At 35.2% G+C, this 19,784-nt stretch overlaps 1 protein-coding gene across 2 annotated transcripts in view; it reads right to left on the reverse strand.

The window, feature by feature from the left end:
* The window catches only part of Glo1 (Glyoxalase 1), a 34,233-nt gene extending 15,330 nt beyond the window's left edge, over window positions 1-18,903 (reverse strand). Inside the window, exons 1-3 of one of the 2 annotated variants that reach the window (XM_081725900.1) lie at window positions 18,750-18,903; window positions 11,642-11,718; window positions 6,576-6,799 (exon numbers count right to left, since the gene is read on the reverse strand). In XM_081725900.1, coding sequence (XP_081582026.1) covers window positions 6,576-6,799; window positions 11,642-11,713 — 296 coding nt within the window. In that variant the 5' untranslated portion in view covers window positions 11,714-11,718; window positions 18,750-18,903. Of the gene's footprint in view, window positions 1-6,575; window positions 6,800-11,641; window positions 11,719-18,412; window positions 18,570-18,749 lie in introns of those variants that run through there. The other variant, XM_081725899.1, reaches the window with a different exon arrangement.
* Between the last annotated feature and the right edge of the window lie 881 nt (window positions 18,904-19,784).

Below are 19,784 nucleotides of genomic sequence, written 5' to 3' on the forward strand. Positions count from 1 at the left end.
TTTGTACTTCAATTTCACCTACTTAATGAATTATATCGATTTTCTCCGTGATCTTGATCGTTAGCAGTTCTGACTGTGTGGTAATAAACCATTTACTCCCTCACCTGTTTCGTAACCCAATGTATTATAAAGTACGTTGCGACAACAGATTATTCAAAAAACACCAGGTAACATCAGTAATTTGTACTCTACAACTGTCACCTTGTCACTTGTTTCTTTACTATCAGTCCACTAACAGTTTAAAATTACGTGGCGGTCCTTTAGTAACGAGTTTCCAAGTTCATTAATAAGAATGTATGAAACTGTTATTATGACTCAAGCTATTTAAAGTTAATTGTTCACTATAAATTTCCTCCTTTATAAGATGAAAATATTAATTATACTCGTAACAAACTGTTTATATGTTATTTACAAATTCTTCTTTTCAAAACAACTCAAAGATGCTACTTTCTTTACTATTTCCATCCAGCTATAAGCTACGATTAAATAAATGACTAATCAGCTTAAGTGTAAAAGAATTATGAGCAGATCCAAGTTGAAATTATTTAATGAAAAATCACACTAGAAAAATTTCTCTAATTATATTCCTTTGATGGTTCATTTCTAATTAAGAGCTTATTCAAAATTAACCACTAAAGGACGAAATTTACAGTGAAAAATTAACTTTAAATAAGTTGAATCATAACAACAATTCCAAAGATTCTTATTGTGAACTTTCACAACCTATTACTAAAGGACCACAGGTTATTTTAAACTTGGTAGTGAACTGATATTAAAAACCCAGGTGACAGTAATGAAGTGTAAATTAGTGACGAAATCAATGTTTCTTCAGAAAGCTCTTGGGTCTCACTTTTATTTTACATAACAATAAACTTAGTTACGTAACAGGTAGGGGAGCAAAAAGGTTTTCGATGACACAGAATAGCTGGCGATCAAGATCTTCCAGAGAATCTAAACTATTCAATAGACAAATCAAATCCTGAGGTACGAAGGTAGATCCACTTTTTATATCTAGGATATATCCTATAGGCTCAATCAGTATGTAGTAGAAATCTATTTTATGTACTATAGAAATTCGCAATGCTAGTGTTGTTAATAGTATAGTATGCGACAACCTAATCATTTCTTTCCTCGAAGGTCAAGATCTAACGGTTTACTTGTCTCTACCATAAATCCTTCTTTGTAATTCGATTCGGGCGTTGCTGCTCCAATTCGGGTAGAACTGTATTCATCTCTCAGTATGGCTAACCCCATTACTGTTCTCATAGTAGCATCGTACAGCGATTGTCCCGGCTGGCATCCGCAGCTTTTACACTAACATAGGCTAGTATCAGAGTGATTGAAGAACGTACATTTCGGCTGCCAGGTTTTGCAACCAGCTCACGTCATGTAACAATATATGAAAACTATTTTATTTTACAGTGGAGTCTCGTTAATTCGAACTTGGATAATTCGAAATATTGGATAATTCGAACAAAAGTCCATTCCCCTTGAAAACTGTATTGAAAACAATAGTAAAAAATCGTGGATAAATCGAACTTTTGAACCTATGTTTTGGATAATTCGAAGTAAATACAGTTGAAAATTTTTAATGTTGGACAGATGTAAACAGAGAAATACAGTTTTACCGTGTTTTCAGTTATCCAGATGCAGCCATAGGGAAGAGTAATAAAAAAGATAAATAGAAAATCTATGTAATGATAAACATGAAGGAGAGTTGGGGAAGAAGTAAAGATAGAGAACGTGTGCCAATCTCATCTTGTTTCAGAATTGGTTGAAAATGTAAGATAAATTATTGATAAAGTCAACCAAATGTTATTAATACCTATTCCACGCAATACATGAAATCCAAGATTTATTGACCGTACAGAAACAATCAAATTTAAGCAAATGAGGTTTACGACTTCTTAAAAGTGAGAACAGAATATTCAAATTGTTACTGGTGTTTAATTATTTGGGCTATTCAATGTATGTTGTAGTGTTGTACGTAAATATATTTTCCATTGTGCACGTAGTTTGAATTATGTAGAGTCAATATCGTTTGTTAGTTTGCGGTATTCGATCACGCAAATAATAAGCTGCTTTAAAGGTAAAGTCTAAACCATATGAATGTTTTTGATGCACAGTACTTTGGTTTGTTTGTTGTTATAAATGTGAAAATTAATGTTGTTGGATAATTCGAATTTTGGATAATTCGAAGTTTTTTCGTGTCCCCTTGGACTTCGAATTAAGAAGAGTCCACTGTATTTTGTTCAGCTTAAAACACAAATTACTTGGATGTAAATTATGTCGGGAAGTATGTAAATGTTATCGAAAAGAGAAAAACTTCCCTACTCCCAATCCAAGCCTTTGTATTATATTTTCTCCGTAAGTAGTAACGAAAAGGCAATGCTCTAAGTAGAAGAGACGAAGTATGCGGGGTATACTTCCTTGGATTTTCCACTTCGAGCACTACGTAAAGGAACAGCAACACAGTTTAAAAACCGAGATCCTCCTATCTCGAATATTTTCAGTGCGTAGCTGATGATTGTTGTATTGCGCCATTGGTCAAGCACAGCCCGTCTTGGACCGTAGCTCCAAAGAGTCAGTTTAGTACTTCTCTATATTTCCTGAAAGGATCAGCGAATTTAAGAAAGGCTATCAACCACGTGCTTATATATTAAAGAAATCTGACGGAACAGTTCTCACTGATACGGATAGCCTCTTAAATAGATGGAAAGATTTCTTTGACGATTTGCTGAACACGCAGCCAAAAACTAATGTGCGTGGAGAAAAGGAGATACACACCGCAGAACCGTATATTCCAGAACCCAATCGAATAGAAGTGGAAGCCGCTATAAAGAAATTAAAGAAACACAAATCTCCGGGTGTAGATAAAATTCCGGCTGAGTTAATTTTAGCTGGAGGCGAAAAATTGTGGAACAAGATACACAAACTCATTCTCCTTATCTGGAACAAGGAAGAATTGCCACAAGAGTGGAAAGAGTCAATCATTGTTCCAATTCACAAGAAAGGCGACAAAACTGACTGTAATAATTATCGAGGCATTTCTCTTCTGTCAACATCCTATAAAATCCTTTCAAATATTCTGTTAGCAAGATTGACCCCATACGCAGATCAAATTATTGGAGATTATCAGTGCGGATTTAGACGAAATCGATCAACTATCGACCAAATATTTACCATTCGCCAAATACTCGAAAAGAAGTGGGAATACAATACCCCGGTACATCAACTATTTATTGATTTTAGAAAGGCTTACGACTCGGTTAGGAGAGAAACATTATACAACGTTCTTACAGAGCTTGGAATACCGAGAAAGCTAATTAGATTAATTAAGATATGTTTAAGTGAATCCCAAAGTAAAGTCCGGGTAGGAAAATTTTTGTCCACGAGCTTCCACGTCGAAAATGGCCTGAAACAAGGAGATGCGTTGTCGCCATTATTATTTAACTTTGTGCTGGAATACGCCATAAGGAAAATCAAAGATAGCAACCAGGGCCTAGAGTTGAACGGCATTCACCAGGTTATGGCATATGCTGATGATGTAAATTTAATAGGGGATGATAGGAGAACAGTAGAAATAAATGCAGAGATATTATTAAACGCTTGCAGGGACATGGGTTTAGAAGTAAATGCAGAGAAAACTAAATACATGGAAGTGCGTCGGGACCGTAATACGGCAAATTGTGGAGGCGTTAAAATATTAAATAATACTTTTGATAAAGTGGATACTTTCAAATATTTAGGATCAATATTAACAGACGAAAATTATATTCACGAAGAAATTAAATGTCGACTAAAAGCAGGGAATTCGTGTTACTATTCGGTTCAAAATCTCTTGTCGTCGCGAATTCTGTCGAGGAATTTGAAGCTTAAAATATATAAAACGATAATCATGCCTGTTGTTCTGTATGGTTGCGAAACATGGTCGCTTACTCTGAGGGAAGAACATAGACTGAAAGTATTTGAGAACAGGATCCTGAGAAGAATATTCAGACCCAAGAGGAACGAGAATGGGGAATGGCGGAAGCTTCATAACGAGGAACTACATAGTTTATACGGTTTACCCAACATTGTTAGGGTCGTCAAGTCTAGGAGGCTTAGGTGGGCAGGTCATGTAGCTAGAATGGAAGAAAGTAGAAACGCTGTCAAAGTCTTGACTGGTAGACCCATAGGAAAACGACCATTAGGAAGACCTAGGCGCAGATGGGAGGATAATATTAAGATGGATCTCGCAGAGATTGGAATACAAGGTGGAAACTGGATGCAGTTAGCTAAGGATAGAGGTCAGTGGAGAGCTTTTGTGAACGCGGCACTGAACCTCCGGGTTCCATAGGCCATAGAGTTAGTTAGTTAGTTAGTTCTATATTTCCTGAATAATTTCCTCACTATTCCAATATGCATTTATTATTTTAATACCAACACCCTAAGCACACTGGAATATCACTCCCCGTAAGATCTGCGAAGTTAAGCAGTGCCGCGTCTGGTCAGAGGAAAGAAAGGTGTGATCATTCGCACTCATCAGACGGTGTTGGCGTTGCGGCGTCCACTCAGCGTCGTGAGGACAATTGGGAAGTTACTTGAAAGAAAAAGTAAGGAACTGCAAGCTAGGAAGTCAGCATTAATGGCAAGACTAGCAGATCTGCTGACAACACATAATCTGACAGGAATGAGTGCCGCAAGTCCAGGCCTTCTGAGCTCTGCTGCGCCAGAAATTGTTATTATTATTATTATTGATAATAATAATAATAATAATAATAATAATAATAATAATAATAATAATAATAATAGCGGCAGCAGGTTTGATAAAGATTCTGCCTGTTTGTCTGCTCTGCTCGTAAATACATTATTCCTCACTTTATGATATAGTTAGGCAGGTCAATAATTGGTCAGTTTCTTTCTAATGTGATTCATCACTTGTATAAAATTTGGACAAACTGCAAATTAGGATATTACACACAGGAAATTAATAATGATAGCTTTATTACTCGGATATTAACCTGCATACATTAATAAATATGAGGATCTTTGTAGTTAGAGTGTTTTTAACTATTTCTTTTTTTAAAAAAAAAAAGTTTTAAATTGTCATTATAGACAAAAGGCTGTCGAATAATAATAATGCTATTCATAAAAGAGTAACATTGGTGCATCACACTAACTCCTAATAGTAAATCATGTTCATGCTCATTGCAATAATATAATGCAATAATTTAGATTTGAGTATTTTAATTTGTGTAACCGCAAGTTCGTAGAAAAAAAAAAAGTGAACGCAAACAATTACAGCTCTTAATTATGATTTTAACTTACAATTAGTACTTGAACTTTTCGGATAAATAGGTACCTGCTCGATACCCGTTGCATTTGGTTTACTTGACCTTAGACCTTATAAACCCGTTTTGCCGGTTCGGACCGTTTGACCCGATAGACTCATTACGAGTTCGTACATGATAATCTTAACAATTTAAGTTACCCAATAAAGTGAAATAACACACCATTTACAATAATGACAGACTACGCTTGTTTTCATAAAAACTGGGTTATCAGGTCAACCCGATTCATACGGGTAAAATTGAATATCGGTCCAGGATCGATTCTATTTTCCGAACATTACCGGAAGTGCACAGTAGCGCGAAACGGCTCGGACGTAAAAAAAACTACCATATTACTATTATTATATTGATAGGAGAGAAAATTGAATGTGTTTTATTTATCTGCTTATTAGTTTGCAACACTGAATACAGAGAATAGTTCGTCTTTATTGTTTACCCTGGCGACAGGGAGAGCGGTTGAGTTTTTATAATACCAGCAACATCCAAGTGAATGACAAACCGCATGTGGCCGCTAATAACCTTTTGACAGTTTTACTGCTGATAAGAAAACTTGGTTTAGCTTTGGAAACAACTATAACGGAACAGACAGATGTACATGGGTTTTATAGGGATTATTTCCAAAATTGATTTCCTTTATATATATATTACAAAAACTGCAGAACAGAGATTCCGATTAAAACAATTCTGGCTCGGGGAATAATACAGATTTCTCGGGAGATCCCGTTTATTGGGCCAGTTACTGAAACTGACATAGAGAAGGGAGCGATAGAAAAACAAAAATATGTTTTGTATCCAAACCGATCTCTCATTCCTTAGATGGTTTCCTCAACACTCACACTTGTTCAACATCATTTGTAGCTTGTAATGATCTCAAGCTAAAAATGTTTGGAAACGATAATGATGAAGCAGTTTCAAAACACAAGCCGATATTAAAATGTATTTCGGATTTGTAACCACAACCTATATGCTGAGACGTATTTCAGTTCTCTCTCCGAAGCACGCCCAATTAAAACATTCCTAGTAATTTCAGTTCCGTTACCATTAACGACGACCTAACAGAAAGACATCACCAACCTCACATTACAAAATTTTCATAGAAAAATAAATGCATTTTTGCTTCGTTTAAATAAAATACATGCACAGCGAAAATAATAGTTATTACTATCTATAGAGTGGAAATTTTAACTTAAGCTATATGCAAGTAAATCGAGGTAATTACTAGGACAATCTTTGTCAACTTACTGCGTTAATTCTAAAGTTGCTTTTCTAGAAAATGTCCACTGCGTTCTATCCTTTAGATCTGTTGGTATATCAGTCTTTTTTTCGTATCCCATAAAGTACAAAGAGAATTTCATTTCCGGAAAATCCAGTTTCTGCAATAGATTCATTCCTAGAACTCTCGTGTAGAAATCAAGGGACTTTTTGGGATCTTTTATTCGAAACATTGTCTGCTGAAAGATATAATCCTGAAAGGGACAATCAACAGAACATTAAAATTGTAACATACCATCCAAACATGTTTATTTATTGTTTACGATTGAAGTGTGTTTTCACAGAACAAAGATTACATTTCTTATTTAAAAGCACGATATATTTTCATTATATAAGCACAATAAAGTTTATTAGTTAGATACATTCTGGGCACTGAGTTATAACATAGCTATGTATAGCAAATGGCAAAATGTCCAAAAATATAGTACAATTGCGATGTCATAAGAACTAAGTTTCATGAATACGCACTCAACTACATGTAATTTCCCTATTTCCCTTATTCTCTGTCAAGAATTTGGCTTTCTGATACAATAAAAAGTCATAGCACGTTAACATCGGAATATCAATTGAAGTGTACAAATGGCTGGCTGAGTAATGAAGCCATAACTACTCAGTCCTTGTGAATGTGGTACACCTAATTCTAATTCTAAATTCATTTCTCAACAATTGTCAGTTTTTCATGTACTTTTTTGAACTACAAAGAAAAAAAACCTAGCTACCCTTCCTGTGTCGACTTAATATTATTATTTTTCTAGTTATATATCTAAGGTAGTTTATAAAAACGAAGTATTTAGAACATATCAACTACTAATCTGAAATCAACTAGCAACATTTATCAAAATACGTTACACAGAGAATCGATAACTATAAACAATATATGGTCATTAACTTTGGAAGTATTCTCTACCAACCAACTTTTGTAGAAGAAATCTAATTAAATATGATATTAAATAGAACATACATATGATACATATGATATGATACATAAATATGATATTAAATAGAACATAATTATTCGCTACACATAGATAACTAAAGACCAATAACAAATGTTTCCATGCAGGAAGTGCCTAAAGGTAAGGAAAAAGGAAAGAAAAGAACTGCACAAATACATATCTGAAAACTAAAATTTATATTTCTACAATTTATTATTATCTGCTAAGCATAGGCGCCGACTTTGGGGGGGCAGGGCACTTTTGCCCCCCCAATATTTATAGGTGGGGTCCTCGCCCCTCCAATATAATCCTATCGAGGAAGAATTAGCAAAGACCAGCAAAAATTTCTATCGTAAACTTCGTCGTGGCTTTAATTCAATATTAGGAACAGCCTTCTTATTCGATAGAAAATGCCGTTTTCAAAGCATTGAGGCTTCAACGAACACTCGGGCAGCACTGATATGAAAAATCAAGATCAATGTGGTGCGCAAAGATGCAGTGAAGCTCTCAAATTTTGAACTTTAATTTGTTTTAATGAACGAATTTGACTTGGGTTGTGAATTTCGCAGCGGAGTAGTGGACCGAGATATGGGAGAGGAAAGTGGGTTTTCATCAAGCAGTTGATAGAAAACAGCTGAAAATGATGATCGGTTGCCCTCCCAATATTTTCTTCAAGTCGGCGCCTATGCTGCTAAGTAATATTTTAACTATTTAACAAATGTAAAGAACCATTTAACGAATAAGGGACATCTTTGCACGTATTAAAGAGAAACACCAAAAAAAAAAAAAAAAGTGTTTCCAAACCTATATAAAGTAATATTTTTCAAATGATACTACGTCGGATAATTACATACTTTAAATCAAAATGTCAAACGAAAACTAAACAAAAAAAAAAAAAAATACAAAGTTAATTATTCAGTGTTGCAAACTACGGATGTTATAGTATCACAAACACCCAAAGTTTGAACACCTCTAACACATATACAACACAATGCAGATGGATAGGATAATACACATCCAAAGTACATCAGAGATATATCATGGTCGTTGTATAACTTGTTTCGAATGAATAGGAACCAAGTTACCAGTGTTTGAAAATTTGAATTTTTCTTATATGTTTATTTCGATAAAATGCTTAGATAGGCATCATATCTAGTTACTTGTGTGGTTTGCAATCGACGTACAAATTATTCTGCCGTTTACTGTACTTCAATATCTCAAACCGTTCCGGAGATACGGTAAACATTGGTGCAAAGTTCGCAACACTACTGAAAATTGCGTATTTCTGGAAATATTTAAAATTATTGTTTCTCTTCTCTTTTATAGCATTACAGCAATAGCTTTAAGTAGCTGTTATTACGACAAGATGTCGCAATTACATGATTTAAGCAGTGTTACAAAATAAACATGGTATTTTATGTTTTCACTTGACATGTTGATTTAAAATATGTAATAATCTGACGTAGTGCCATTTGAAAAATATAACTTTATATTGGGTTGGCAACACTATTCGATGGGTGTTTCTGTTTAACAGGCTGACTGCCATGTGCATCACCGATGATTTACAGCGACTTTACTTCCCTGAGCCATGTGCATCATATACGATTCATAGTCTTTGCATCTTTGAATTTGAAGCCTTGTGACTCACCGGTGAGGCACAAGCACATAGGTTTAAATGGTGAAATATATTTTACGGTCTCAGGAAGATGTTCGTGATCCTTGGTTTCCGGCTTCAGGAAACTTTTTCCCCATAAATTATTTGATTATTCTGATGCATATTTTCTTCCAATAACAAATGGCCCGACGGTGTACTTTAACCGATTTCGCTGTGGCAGTTAGCGTATTAATACATGCAAAGATGTCTCCCTCCCAATAGTTTCTTGGTGTAGAATTTCGCTTCTCTGCCTTTTTACGATTTCTGAAATATCTACCATTATATATATATAGTAGTATATATATAGGGCATTTGGGGACAAACTTCGGGTGATTCAACAAGTGAAAAACAAGACAAAACATCCCTATCAATCCGTATCAGGCAATGGGTAATTCAGGAGTTACAGGCCTCCAAAATTATGGGATAATTATCGTTAGAGCTGGTGACCACCACTGCCACCACATCAAAGAAATCTCTGCATTAAAGAAACCAACTTTTCGTCTAATTGTTAGGCACAACCATTGACGGTTAAAGAAGAAAATAACATGAAACAATGCGCTATTTCCAAGTCAAAAGAAGAAGGAACTAAAAGATAATTATCCCAAGTGATAATTTTTTTCAGTATGATTGTTTCCGCAGTACAGGAAACAAATACTAGAGTATCCAACAGAGTCACTTTACAGCAATCCAACGAAAGTAGTGTGTGATGAAGCCTAAGTGTTAGTTGGCGAAATTGTAACACGTATGTAGTTTTTTTTTTTTTATTATTATTTATTTATGTGAATATATTGTTTTTCTCAGCAAATAGTTTGTTTGTGTCAACGAAAGTAGTTTATCCTGGTAATGTTTTACAGCCAATTATTAATTCTTGATTAATAATTACTACAAGTTTGTGTGAAAGATGAAGTATTATGTTATTTATACTGGTATAACAATCCTAAAAACCCAAATTATTCATCAAGTCAGATTACAAAATGATTAAACTTCTAGTACGTTTAGAATTAAAATACATTTTGTTTTATAGAATTGTGTGTTAATATTTACCGGATAACATTTGGTAATCCGTTAATAAAATGTGGAAGGAAACGAGAAAACTAACGGACAATATGTTGTCCACAACAAACTCATCTGGCCGGGGATCGAACTAAAAATCCTACGTTTTAGAGGTAAGCAATTGACCACAGAGCTATCGTGCTTCCCGAAATTTGATTCAAAAGCTGTCAGTGTTAATGATTTGATTGAGTTGGTGTTAATGTTTGCAAATTGTAGAATCCTGATTTGTGCAAGATTACCGTTTGTTTTACTCAAATGTTTACGAAGATAATACCGTATTTACTCGCGTAATTTTCGCACTTTTTTAGAGGAAAAAATATGTTTTGAAACAAGGATGCGTAAATTATGCGGGGGGGAAAAATTAGCCACATCAGTGAACATCATCTAATTTTTTTCCTCAGTCAAAATAACACGAAAATACCGGTACACATTTTCTTTGTAGCAAGAATTGACAACAAAGAACTAATTCTAAATTTGTAGAAAAATAACATTAAAAAACTGATTAAGAAGTCGTGTGCTTTCTTACCTTACAAATCACTGTCAAATCCTCGCGTGCGCAAATTACGCGAGGAAAATAAAATATATAGAAAATGCTCTTCAAAATTGGGATGCGAAAATTATATGAGGGCGAAAATTACGCGCATATTTACGGTATATTGCTGTCTGTAGTTTCTTTGGCATTCCAAGTTTCAGTGCTTTTCCAGAACGGAGAGAATCATGAACCAACAACAATGTGTTGAAATTTGTAAACTAACGCTACAGGTATAATAATAATAATAATAATAAAAGGAAGAGGATATGACACATTAACAACACTCGCACGAAGGTGTAAGTACAATTTTAATGCAGCGAAAGGGTGCTATGATAAGATACGGAGAAATACACAGCCACCATCTTCATCTCCAATACTTGTGACTTGTCCCGTTCCTAATATTACGCACGACAAATTCAAAAAGATTTACATTTATTAAAGGTATATCTTTATTAAGGACATACGAAGTACGTAATCTTCACATTAATGAAAATATGTAAATGTTAATTCTGACACTGTTACAATTTTTGCGAATAAACAGATAGGTCAATAAAATGACTAAATAATAATAATTGGACAAATGGCAGACAGTAACTGTTCTTGTAACAAGAACGTTAAGTTAAGGAGATGTAACACACACAAGAAAAAATGAAATAAGAATAAACAGTTCAATTATACACAAGCACACAATAAAGTAGGCCGGATAAGCTAAGAGAGTTATTTAGGGGGTAGGTATGAGAGCAACTAAATCATTCAACAAAATTTTTAAGATAGTTTATTATTATCTAATTTCTACTGGAATACAAGATTTATATAATGGTTACGAGAGATTTTATACATGAATAACGAAATTATCACTTACGCCCGTTTCAGGATCCACTTCTGCACAATGCTTTTCTGCCTCAATATCAGTTAATCCAGCCGTGTCACCCATTGTGCCTACAGAAAAGTAAAAGATGTCAATAATTTAAAATATTAGTAAGATGCTCCATAGTGGAAAAAAGTCGTTCTTTATTGATTTTCAGCAAACTTTTATTATAAATACACAATGCATTTACTTAACAATTAACAGTATACATTGTACTTACTAACATTTAACAGATTCTTTAAGTTAAAAACATGACATGTGAGGCATTATTGTGTGCAGTTTTGGTTCCCAACTTATTGCACATAAAACCTGATATTTGAACTCAATCAAAAATAAGTTTCAATCGCAATTTTGATGCACAGTAACTAAGGAATCAGAAGACCTTCACATCATAATGTTTCATATATGCCCCAAAAAGGCGTAAAAAAAAATGGCCAAGTTTTCAGCACATAAGGTTTGCTAATGACACAGCACTGATAGCGGAGAACGAAAAGAACTTGCAGGAAGCACTTTCAAACTTGAACGATAGACTAAAAAAACAGGCAAAATGAAGATAAATAAGAAGAAAATCAAAGTGATAAAATGCAGAAGAGCAGGACAGGAAGAGGCAAACGTATGGCTAGAGGGAGAGAAAATCGAAGACGTTCCCCTATTTAGGAAGTCTAATATTCTTAGATGGAAGAAGTGAAAAAGACGTAAGATCAAGAATAGCGCAGGCTAAACAAGCATTCAATAAGAAAAGAAGACTACTAACATCAAGAAATATGTCGTTGGAGTTCAAAAACTATTTATTAAGACTCCGGTAAGCAGCGTGGCACTTCACGGATCAGAGAGGTGGATATTGAGAAAAACTGAAATATGCAAGCTGGAAGCATTTAAAATGTGGTGTTGGTGCAGAATGCTGCGCATATCATGGTACGAAAGGGAAAGAAATGAAGACATACTAAAGTAAGCTAATAAAGAACAACAGCTCATTAAGATAATAGGAAAAAGAAGAAACAGCATGCTTGGCTATCTTATTCGCCACTCTGATTGGATCACTGTGTTGATAGAGGGAAAGGCAGAAGGAAAACCAAGAAGGGGAACACCAAGGATAGAATATCTAGATGGAGTTACGAAGAAGAGACCTTATCAAAGTATAAAATAGCTCTTCCAAGGGAGAGAAAAGTTTTAAAATTTCCATGTTGCTCACAACCTATGGTTGAGGTAAGAAAGATGATGTACAATAACTTTGTCAAAATCTACCACCACATCAAATTTGGTGAAGATCAGATAAGTTTCATCTTTCGCGTTTAAATTTATCCCCGAGAACAGGGAGTAAATAAAAACCGAAAGTTTGATGGCCAATAACAGGGGAACAAAGAACTTCACCTAATCACATCTCAAATGGCAGTAGATCTTGATGAGTCAGTATGTAGATAAAATATTATGTTTTCCAGTTTTTTTGGCCATTAAGTTTGGAGTTTGGGCTTAGTGGAAAAATTAACTTTAAATCCCAATTTCCATTACCCACATCTCAGGGATCAAAGGTATGTACATCATAATGTTTACAATGCCATAAAGAAAAATATAGATTCACCACAATCTGCTGAGGGTGGTAAGCCGAAAAAAACGAGGAGAAAAATAACGAAATAAAAATAAAGGCAGAGGCACGATGCGACTGCCATAAGAAATCAACTAAGATTGAGAGATGTAGAGACTATTAAAAACAAAAAAGAAAACAACATAATGTTTACTAAGATCGTTAAAGTCTACCATAATTTCAAATATTCTCAAAATTGAATATGTTTCATCGCCCGAGTAAGATACATGAGGCGTTCAGAAGCCAAACCTATTAATTAAATTTTTTTGTTGTTTTTTGTATCTACACATTTTTGACTTGGAAAAGATACATTCTTTTCAGAGGCAAACTCGATTAACTAAATAGTTTCACAATTTGCCACTAGAATGCGTAAACGATCTGATCACTCTCTTTTAAATCCATTGTATCTATGTTACTAAAATGATGACTACTGAAAAATCTCGTTTGATGGAGTTAATCGGTTTGGCATCTGAACGGCTCATATATACCCTTGTGAAGTAAGTGATATTTTTTTAAAAAAAGAAAATCAAATGAAGAATGTAAACATAGAACAGCAAGTAAGGCAGAAAATGGACAGAACATAACGAAATAAAAACAAGAAATAGGTCATATATTATATATATGGAAACGGAAATAAGTTAAAAATTGAATTTCAGATTTATATCTGTCCCTAACATAACCTATTCTAATAGTTTGATTTACTCATGATGCAAAAGTTCGTTTCTTATTAGTCTAAAAAGTCTTATTATTACACGGTATTTTGACTTCAGTATTTTTCAGTACGTATTTTTATCTTCGAAACCTAAGAACGCTCACACAACAGATCATTGTTATATGTATGCTACGATTTCACGCAACTCATTTTGCCAATATTGGCTAAACGTATAACATCCGTTTTTAACACCGATGCCATACAAGACGGGACCTACTGTTTAACGTGGGATTCCAATCACGACTCGGGTTTGTATGCAAGACAAGTAACCCCACCGTGAACCACACGTATTAGCCACTCATTGTGGTAGTGGTAATCATCATACTGCAAGATCATAATAAAGAATATCAACGTACGTGAAATACATCACATCCCTTCAAAACCAGCACATACGTGGAAAACTCTCCTTCACTCACAACAAGCTAGTTGGGAAATAAGAAAATGGGATAATGACATATATGATTAAATAATAAAATTGTTATTCACTTCGAATTTGTAGATTCACTTTTATGCAGCGAATTTAGTCTTCCCACCAGGGATAAAAATTATGGGACGGAATTCCCTTATATCTGTACGCTTTCCAGAACATTTCTTGAAATTTTCCCTACTGTCCAAGTAGTCACAAAGACTTTCCCATGTTGATGGAACCATGACTACAATGATACATATTTTTCCCTAATCAACTAGTACAATGAAATGAAATCTTTTAGTTTTACGTCCCACAATTATGCCGGCTAGGATAAAGGAGATCGTGATGATGAGAAATAAATGAAATGGTGAAATGAAGAGTGTGAGGAAACGGGAGAACCTCGAGAAAACCCACGCACACGGTGTTTGTCCATCACAAAGCTCATTTGGCGCAAGCTGGGATCGAACCAACTACCCCATGCTCCACAGATGACGGCTTCAACTAGTACAATGAATAATATAGAAAGAAATACAACTTCTTTTTTCATGAAACGACTTCTTCTGATTAATTAACATTCACCTGGCAAGCTGCACAAAGCAAGAAATTAAACATTTTCCCTGAAATGTTTCTCTTGTTGCATGAAGGTTTTGTCATATATGAAAGGAAAAAGTCACAATGAGACACTCACTGAAAAAGAATGGAGGTACGTAAAAGAAAATTGCAGTATATTAACGACATATTTTCTAAACAAGTGAGATTCATTTCACAGTGTGAATCTACGATTGACTTCCAAACTATGGGAATTCAATACTCAAACCTGTTTGAAGTAGTACATCTATAATTACTGGTCGCAACAGACTAATAAGATCAAAGAACCTGTTCCTCAGCGGTAAATCTGTATCAAAAAGCAATTACTCAATACGGATTTTTCTATGGCGTCAAAAGACAAAACCGGAAATCATTAATTTGAACCAATTCCGGATCGAATGGACGGTTAAGGGAGGAGATAGAACCTATTCCTGGAAAGCTCAATCGATTGCAAGAAACTGCATCTTCATACCTCTTACTATTTTTGCTCTACGGAAAGCAGTGTTGAAACTGAAAATAGCAGTAAATTTCAATCATTTCCGGATTTGATAGCGTGTTGCTGTTTGTGATGGTATGTACTATTGACACCTGAATCGATTGCAGGGAACTGCTTGTCGCTATCTATTACCACTATTGTTCTATGGCGATAAATGTTGAAACCTAAAACGGTTAATTGGAACCACTTCCGGATTAAATACAAAGGTAAGGCAAGAGACATAATCTATTCTTTGAAAGCTGAATCGATTGCAAAAAAAAACTACATCTCGATTATCTCTTACCGTTCTTGTTCTACGGAAACTGGAAATAATAGTATATTTCAACTACTTCCGGTTTTGGTAATGTTGAAGATTGTGATAGTATGTTTGCTGACACCCTGAATCGATTGCAAAAAAAAAAAAAAAATTGTCACTGTATATTACCATTTTTATTCTATAGCAACAAATATTGAAACCGGAAATGAATAATTTGAACCACTTTCGGTCTGAACAGTGTATTAACGGAGGAAATGAAATCTACTATTGGAACGCTGAATCAATTACAAAAAACCGTGTCTCGATATCTCTTAGCATTCTTGCTGACACCTATCGACCGATGGACGGACGAACAAAGTCGTTCTATGAGAATTCCAACACTTATGCGTAGCATAGTTGGGAAGTTTTCAAAAAATTAACAGTATAATGTAACTCTGGCAAGTTTTTACTTTGACTCAAACAGTGACTGCAACCGATCTATCTGACCCGGTTCCCGGAGCAGCTTAGGAATCATTTCCCAAGAACGATTAAATTCATCAGAGCAGTCTAGGAATCAGTTCCTCGAAACAGACATGTTACGAAGAACTCACTTCCAGACTACTCATGAGAATAGAAATATCTTTGGCAACTGCTTCCCAAACTGCTCCGGAAACCAGTTCAAATAAATCAGTTAAAAAAAAAAAAATCGCAAGTTCTCCAAAATGTGCAATAAAAAAAAAAAAAAAAAAAAAAAAAAAACACGGATAAACCTAATATACTTTAAATGCAGTGAAAACTAGTTTCTGATCTAACAAATCCAAACTATCCATAATCACCAACTAGGATATTTAATTCTCAGCTAAAAATTCCTACAAGAAAAAATGTAAAATGTAGACAATTCACATTCGAAAGTATATGGAGCCCCCCAAAAATCCCTGAAAATAGCTGGATGAAATAAACCCTATCAAGACATTTCGTAATTAAAAAAAAAAACGCACAAATGCAAAAGAAATAAAGAATAAAAATAATATCAATTTAACAAAAACACTCAGCGCTACAAGTTTTCTCTAACTCAATTAAAGCACACAATGCTGCAAAGCGATAACAATGTCCGGAATGTATAGTAATATTAAGTTATTTAAAAAAGAGAAATTCAAATTCAGTAAACGCAGTCGCATTTCCTAACTCTACACGCGCCATGAAACGAAAATTGAAGCACACGCTTCCACGGATTTGACCAGCGAATAAACCTGACACATACCGACTACAAATAGATAGGAGGAGATGACATCACAGTAGCAAATTACCATATGGCTGTACAAAATAGACAGATACCTAGTGGAAAAAATATGAACCACCACCAACCCATCTTATAACAGACATTGCACCAAAGGCACAAACAGTCCTAGCAAGTGACTGAACGTATAAGAACCGGTTGCAGTCATTGTTCTAGTCAAAGTAAAATCTTGCCTGTAATCCATTTCACGCTTTATTTCCACGTCAATATTGCGCACATCATGCATTATATTAGTCACCTTAGCTTGAAGCTTGTTCTGAATGAAGGTATTTTCCAAATTCATTCTGCATTCAAAATACTGAAAGAAAAAAATACAACTGCAAGGAACATTAATTACATAAGTAATAAATATTTTATGTTTACAAGTGTCAAAACATTCAAAGTGCTATACTAAATTTAAAATGACTGAGTGTATATGAAAGATGTCTTAACTTCCAGCAGAACAATGCAGAGAAGTGTATTTTATGATTACAAGTATAGTTATTACTGTGAAACCATTACAAGAGCTCTAATCTGTACAAGTGCGTCGTTTTATTTGATATAGTGATTATAAACTGTCCGCGTTTACGTGCACACCTTCCGTCGCTGACGCGCATGCTCCGTGCGGACGCAACACACGCGAGAAACAGTTTAAGGTTTCTGCCCTGACTCGGTTAGATAGCAGCCTTGCTTTTAATGGGCACCTAATACAAGTTGCTTACGCACTATCCTTTTTTATGCACACGTTCTCCGTCACTCACATGCCTGCTACTTACGGACGCACCCCCTGCTCGGCTCCTTTGATGGCCTCCTACTTTGACTTGGTTAGTTTTCTTGCTTTCAATGGCCACGTAGCAATAAGTCAGTTAGTTCGTTTTCCGCTACCTTCGTTTATGCATATATCCCCCGTTGCCACCGCGCGGGTTCCCCAGCTGCTCACCTGTCCTTATCGTTTAGATAGCATTCTCCCTTTTAGTAGCAATCAAACTTTTTTTTTTTTTTTAGGCTTTTTCAGGCATACGCCAAGATGCACAAATATACGGGAAGCTGCCGTAAAATAAATCTGCACGTAAGAAATAATTTTAAGACCATACGAGTGACTCTCCTGAGGAAATAGCTGCACATGGTAGAACACAAAATGGGATAGCACGTAACAATTTCTATAAATAGGTTCCAGAACACTGATCCACATTCATTGAGTTGTAACAAAGTACGAGCCGCGGTGCAATAGTAGAACGTTCACTCTTTTTATGGGATACCTAATTTGATCCCAGCTCGCGCCAAGTAAATTTTCTGACGGGCAAAAACCGTGTGCGTAGGATTTTTCGGGGTTCTCCCACTATCTTCATTTCACCATTTCCTTCGTTTCTTATCATCACTGTATCCTTGAGCCCACATGGCATTATCGTGGGACGTGCACAAATTACATTTCATTTTTGTAATGAAATAATCACCCTGGCTACTTACCTGCCATCACTCGCTGTTGCTCGCTCGGCATTACTATGTGAATCGAGTATCGAGCTTTGATAAAGTAACCAAACCAGATATTAATCCACCTTCATCTAGATGTACGGACCAGCACTCTAGAACCTTCTCATTTCGATGCAATCAGTTGGCACGCATTTTATCTCTACGCGATTACTTGGGCATGAACCAAAATAACATTCATGTCTTTGATAATGACTTAGAATACAAAATAATCTACATATTTTACCGGTGGAATTGAGAAATGCAAACAATATGTCACTATAATACGAAAAAGTTTGATACTGTGTAAAAACAAGCGGTATTATAAAATACTTACTTTATTTGTGTAAGTTCACGAAAGTGCCTACAGATTAACCGCAAAATCAGTAAACCATAAACCATTCACAAAGAATTCTTTTTCTTCTTCTTCCAACCCACTAAAGAAAAAAAGATGCCTCGGTCACAATGCTGGTAAGCTACAAAAAAAGCCTTATGTGAACCTTACAAGAGGATTTTTGAAATCAAAAAAGAATTGTTCAAAACGTAAATGTCACAATCAGGAAAGAGTAAAACTCAAAGAGATCAGAAAATAAAAGAAGGGCAAGGTAGATGTATAGATTTAAAAGGAAATAAAATAAAATCTTTCAACGCAAATGTCGGTTAGGCTACAGGTGACCGTGGTGATGAGAAATTAATTAAACGGTGGAATGAAGAAAGTGGGAGGAAACGGGAAAATCCCGAGAAAAAACATGCACACTGTGTTTGTCTCAGACGGGACTGAAGTAGGAATGTGATTCACGATTTAAAACTCATCATCTTAACTGACGATCCTGCTGTGAGAAGCGACTTGTCCTTACTCCTGATTAAAATTTTCTGCAGTCCTTATTTGTATCTTGACTTGGAAGAACTAGAAGAAGTGCCTATTTTCTCCTGAACTTGCATACAACTACCAATCAGAAAAGACTAGCGCTTGACGACATTTAACTTTATTTCTTGTCATTTCAAAATAATGCTACCTGGACAAGAGAAGCATTCATGGTATACCAAAAATAGGCTATGATTTGTTGTATAACGTGAAGCACGATTTATATTATTTAAGAAAAAAAACTGCAATAGAGGCCTCAGTGAAGCAGGGGCGGATTCAGGGTGGCGATCGGGGTCATCGCCAGCCCAGAAGAGGAAAGTTTCTTATTTTATATATAAATAAATCTCATCGCAGAGGTTGGAGCTCTCAAAAGTAGCTCTAAGTAGCAGTATTACAACCCACCGTCTCCTCAGAAGTCCGTCCTGGTCCGCCCCTGTAAAGAAGGTATGCAGTGAGGACTAACTCAGGAGAGTAATGCTCCCGGAAGTAGGAACGAAAAACACAGTT

The sequence above is a fragment of the Thermobia domestica genome, chromosome 9, assembly GCF_964235325.1.
Source record: "Thermobia domestica chromosome 9, izTheDome1.hap1.1, whole genome shotgun sequence".
Classification (NCBI taxonomy): Eukaryota; Metazoa; Arthropoda; class Insecta; order Zygentoma; family Lepismatidae; genus Thermobia; species Thermobia domestica.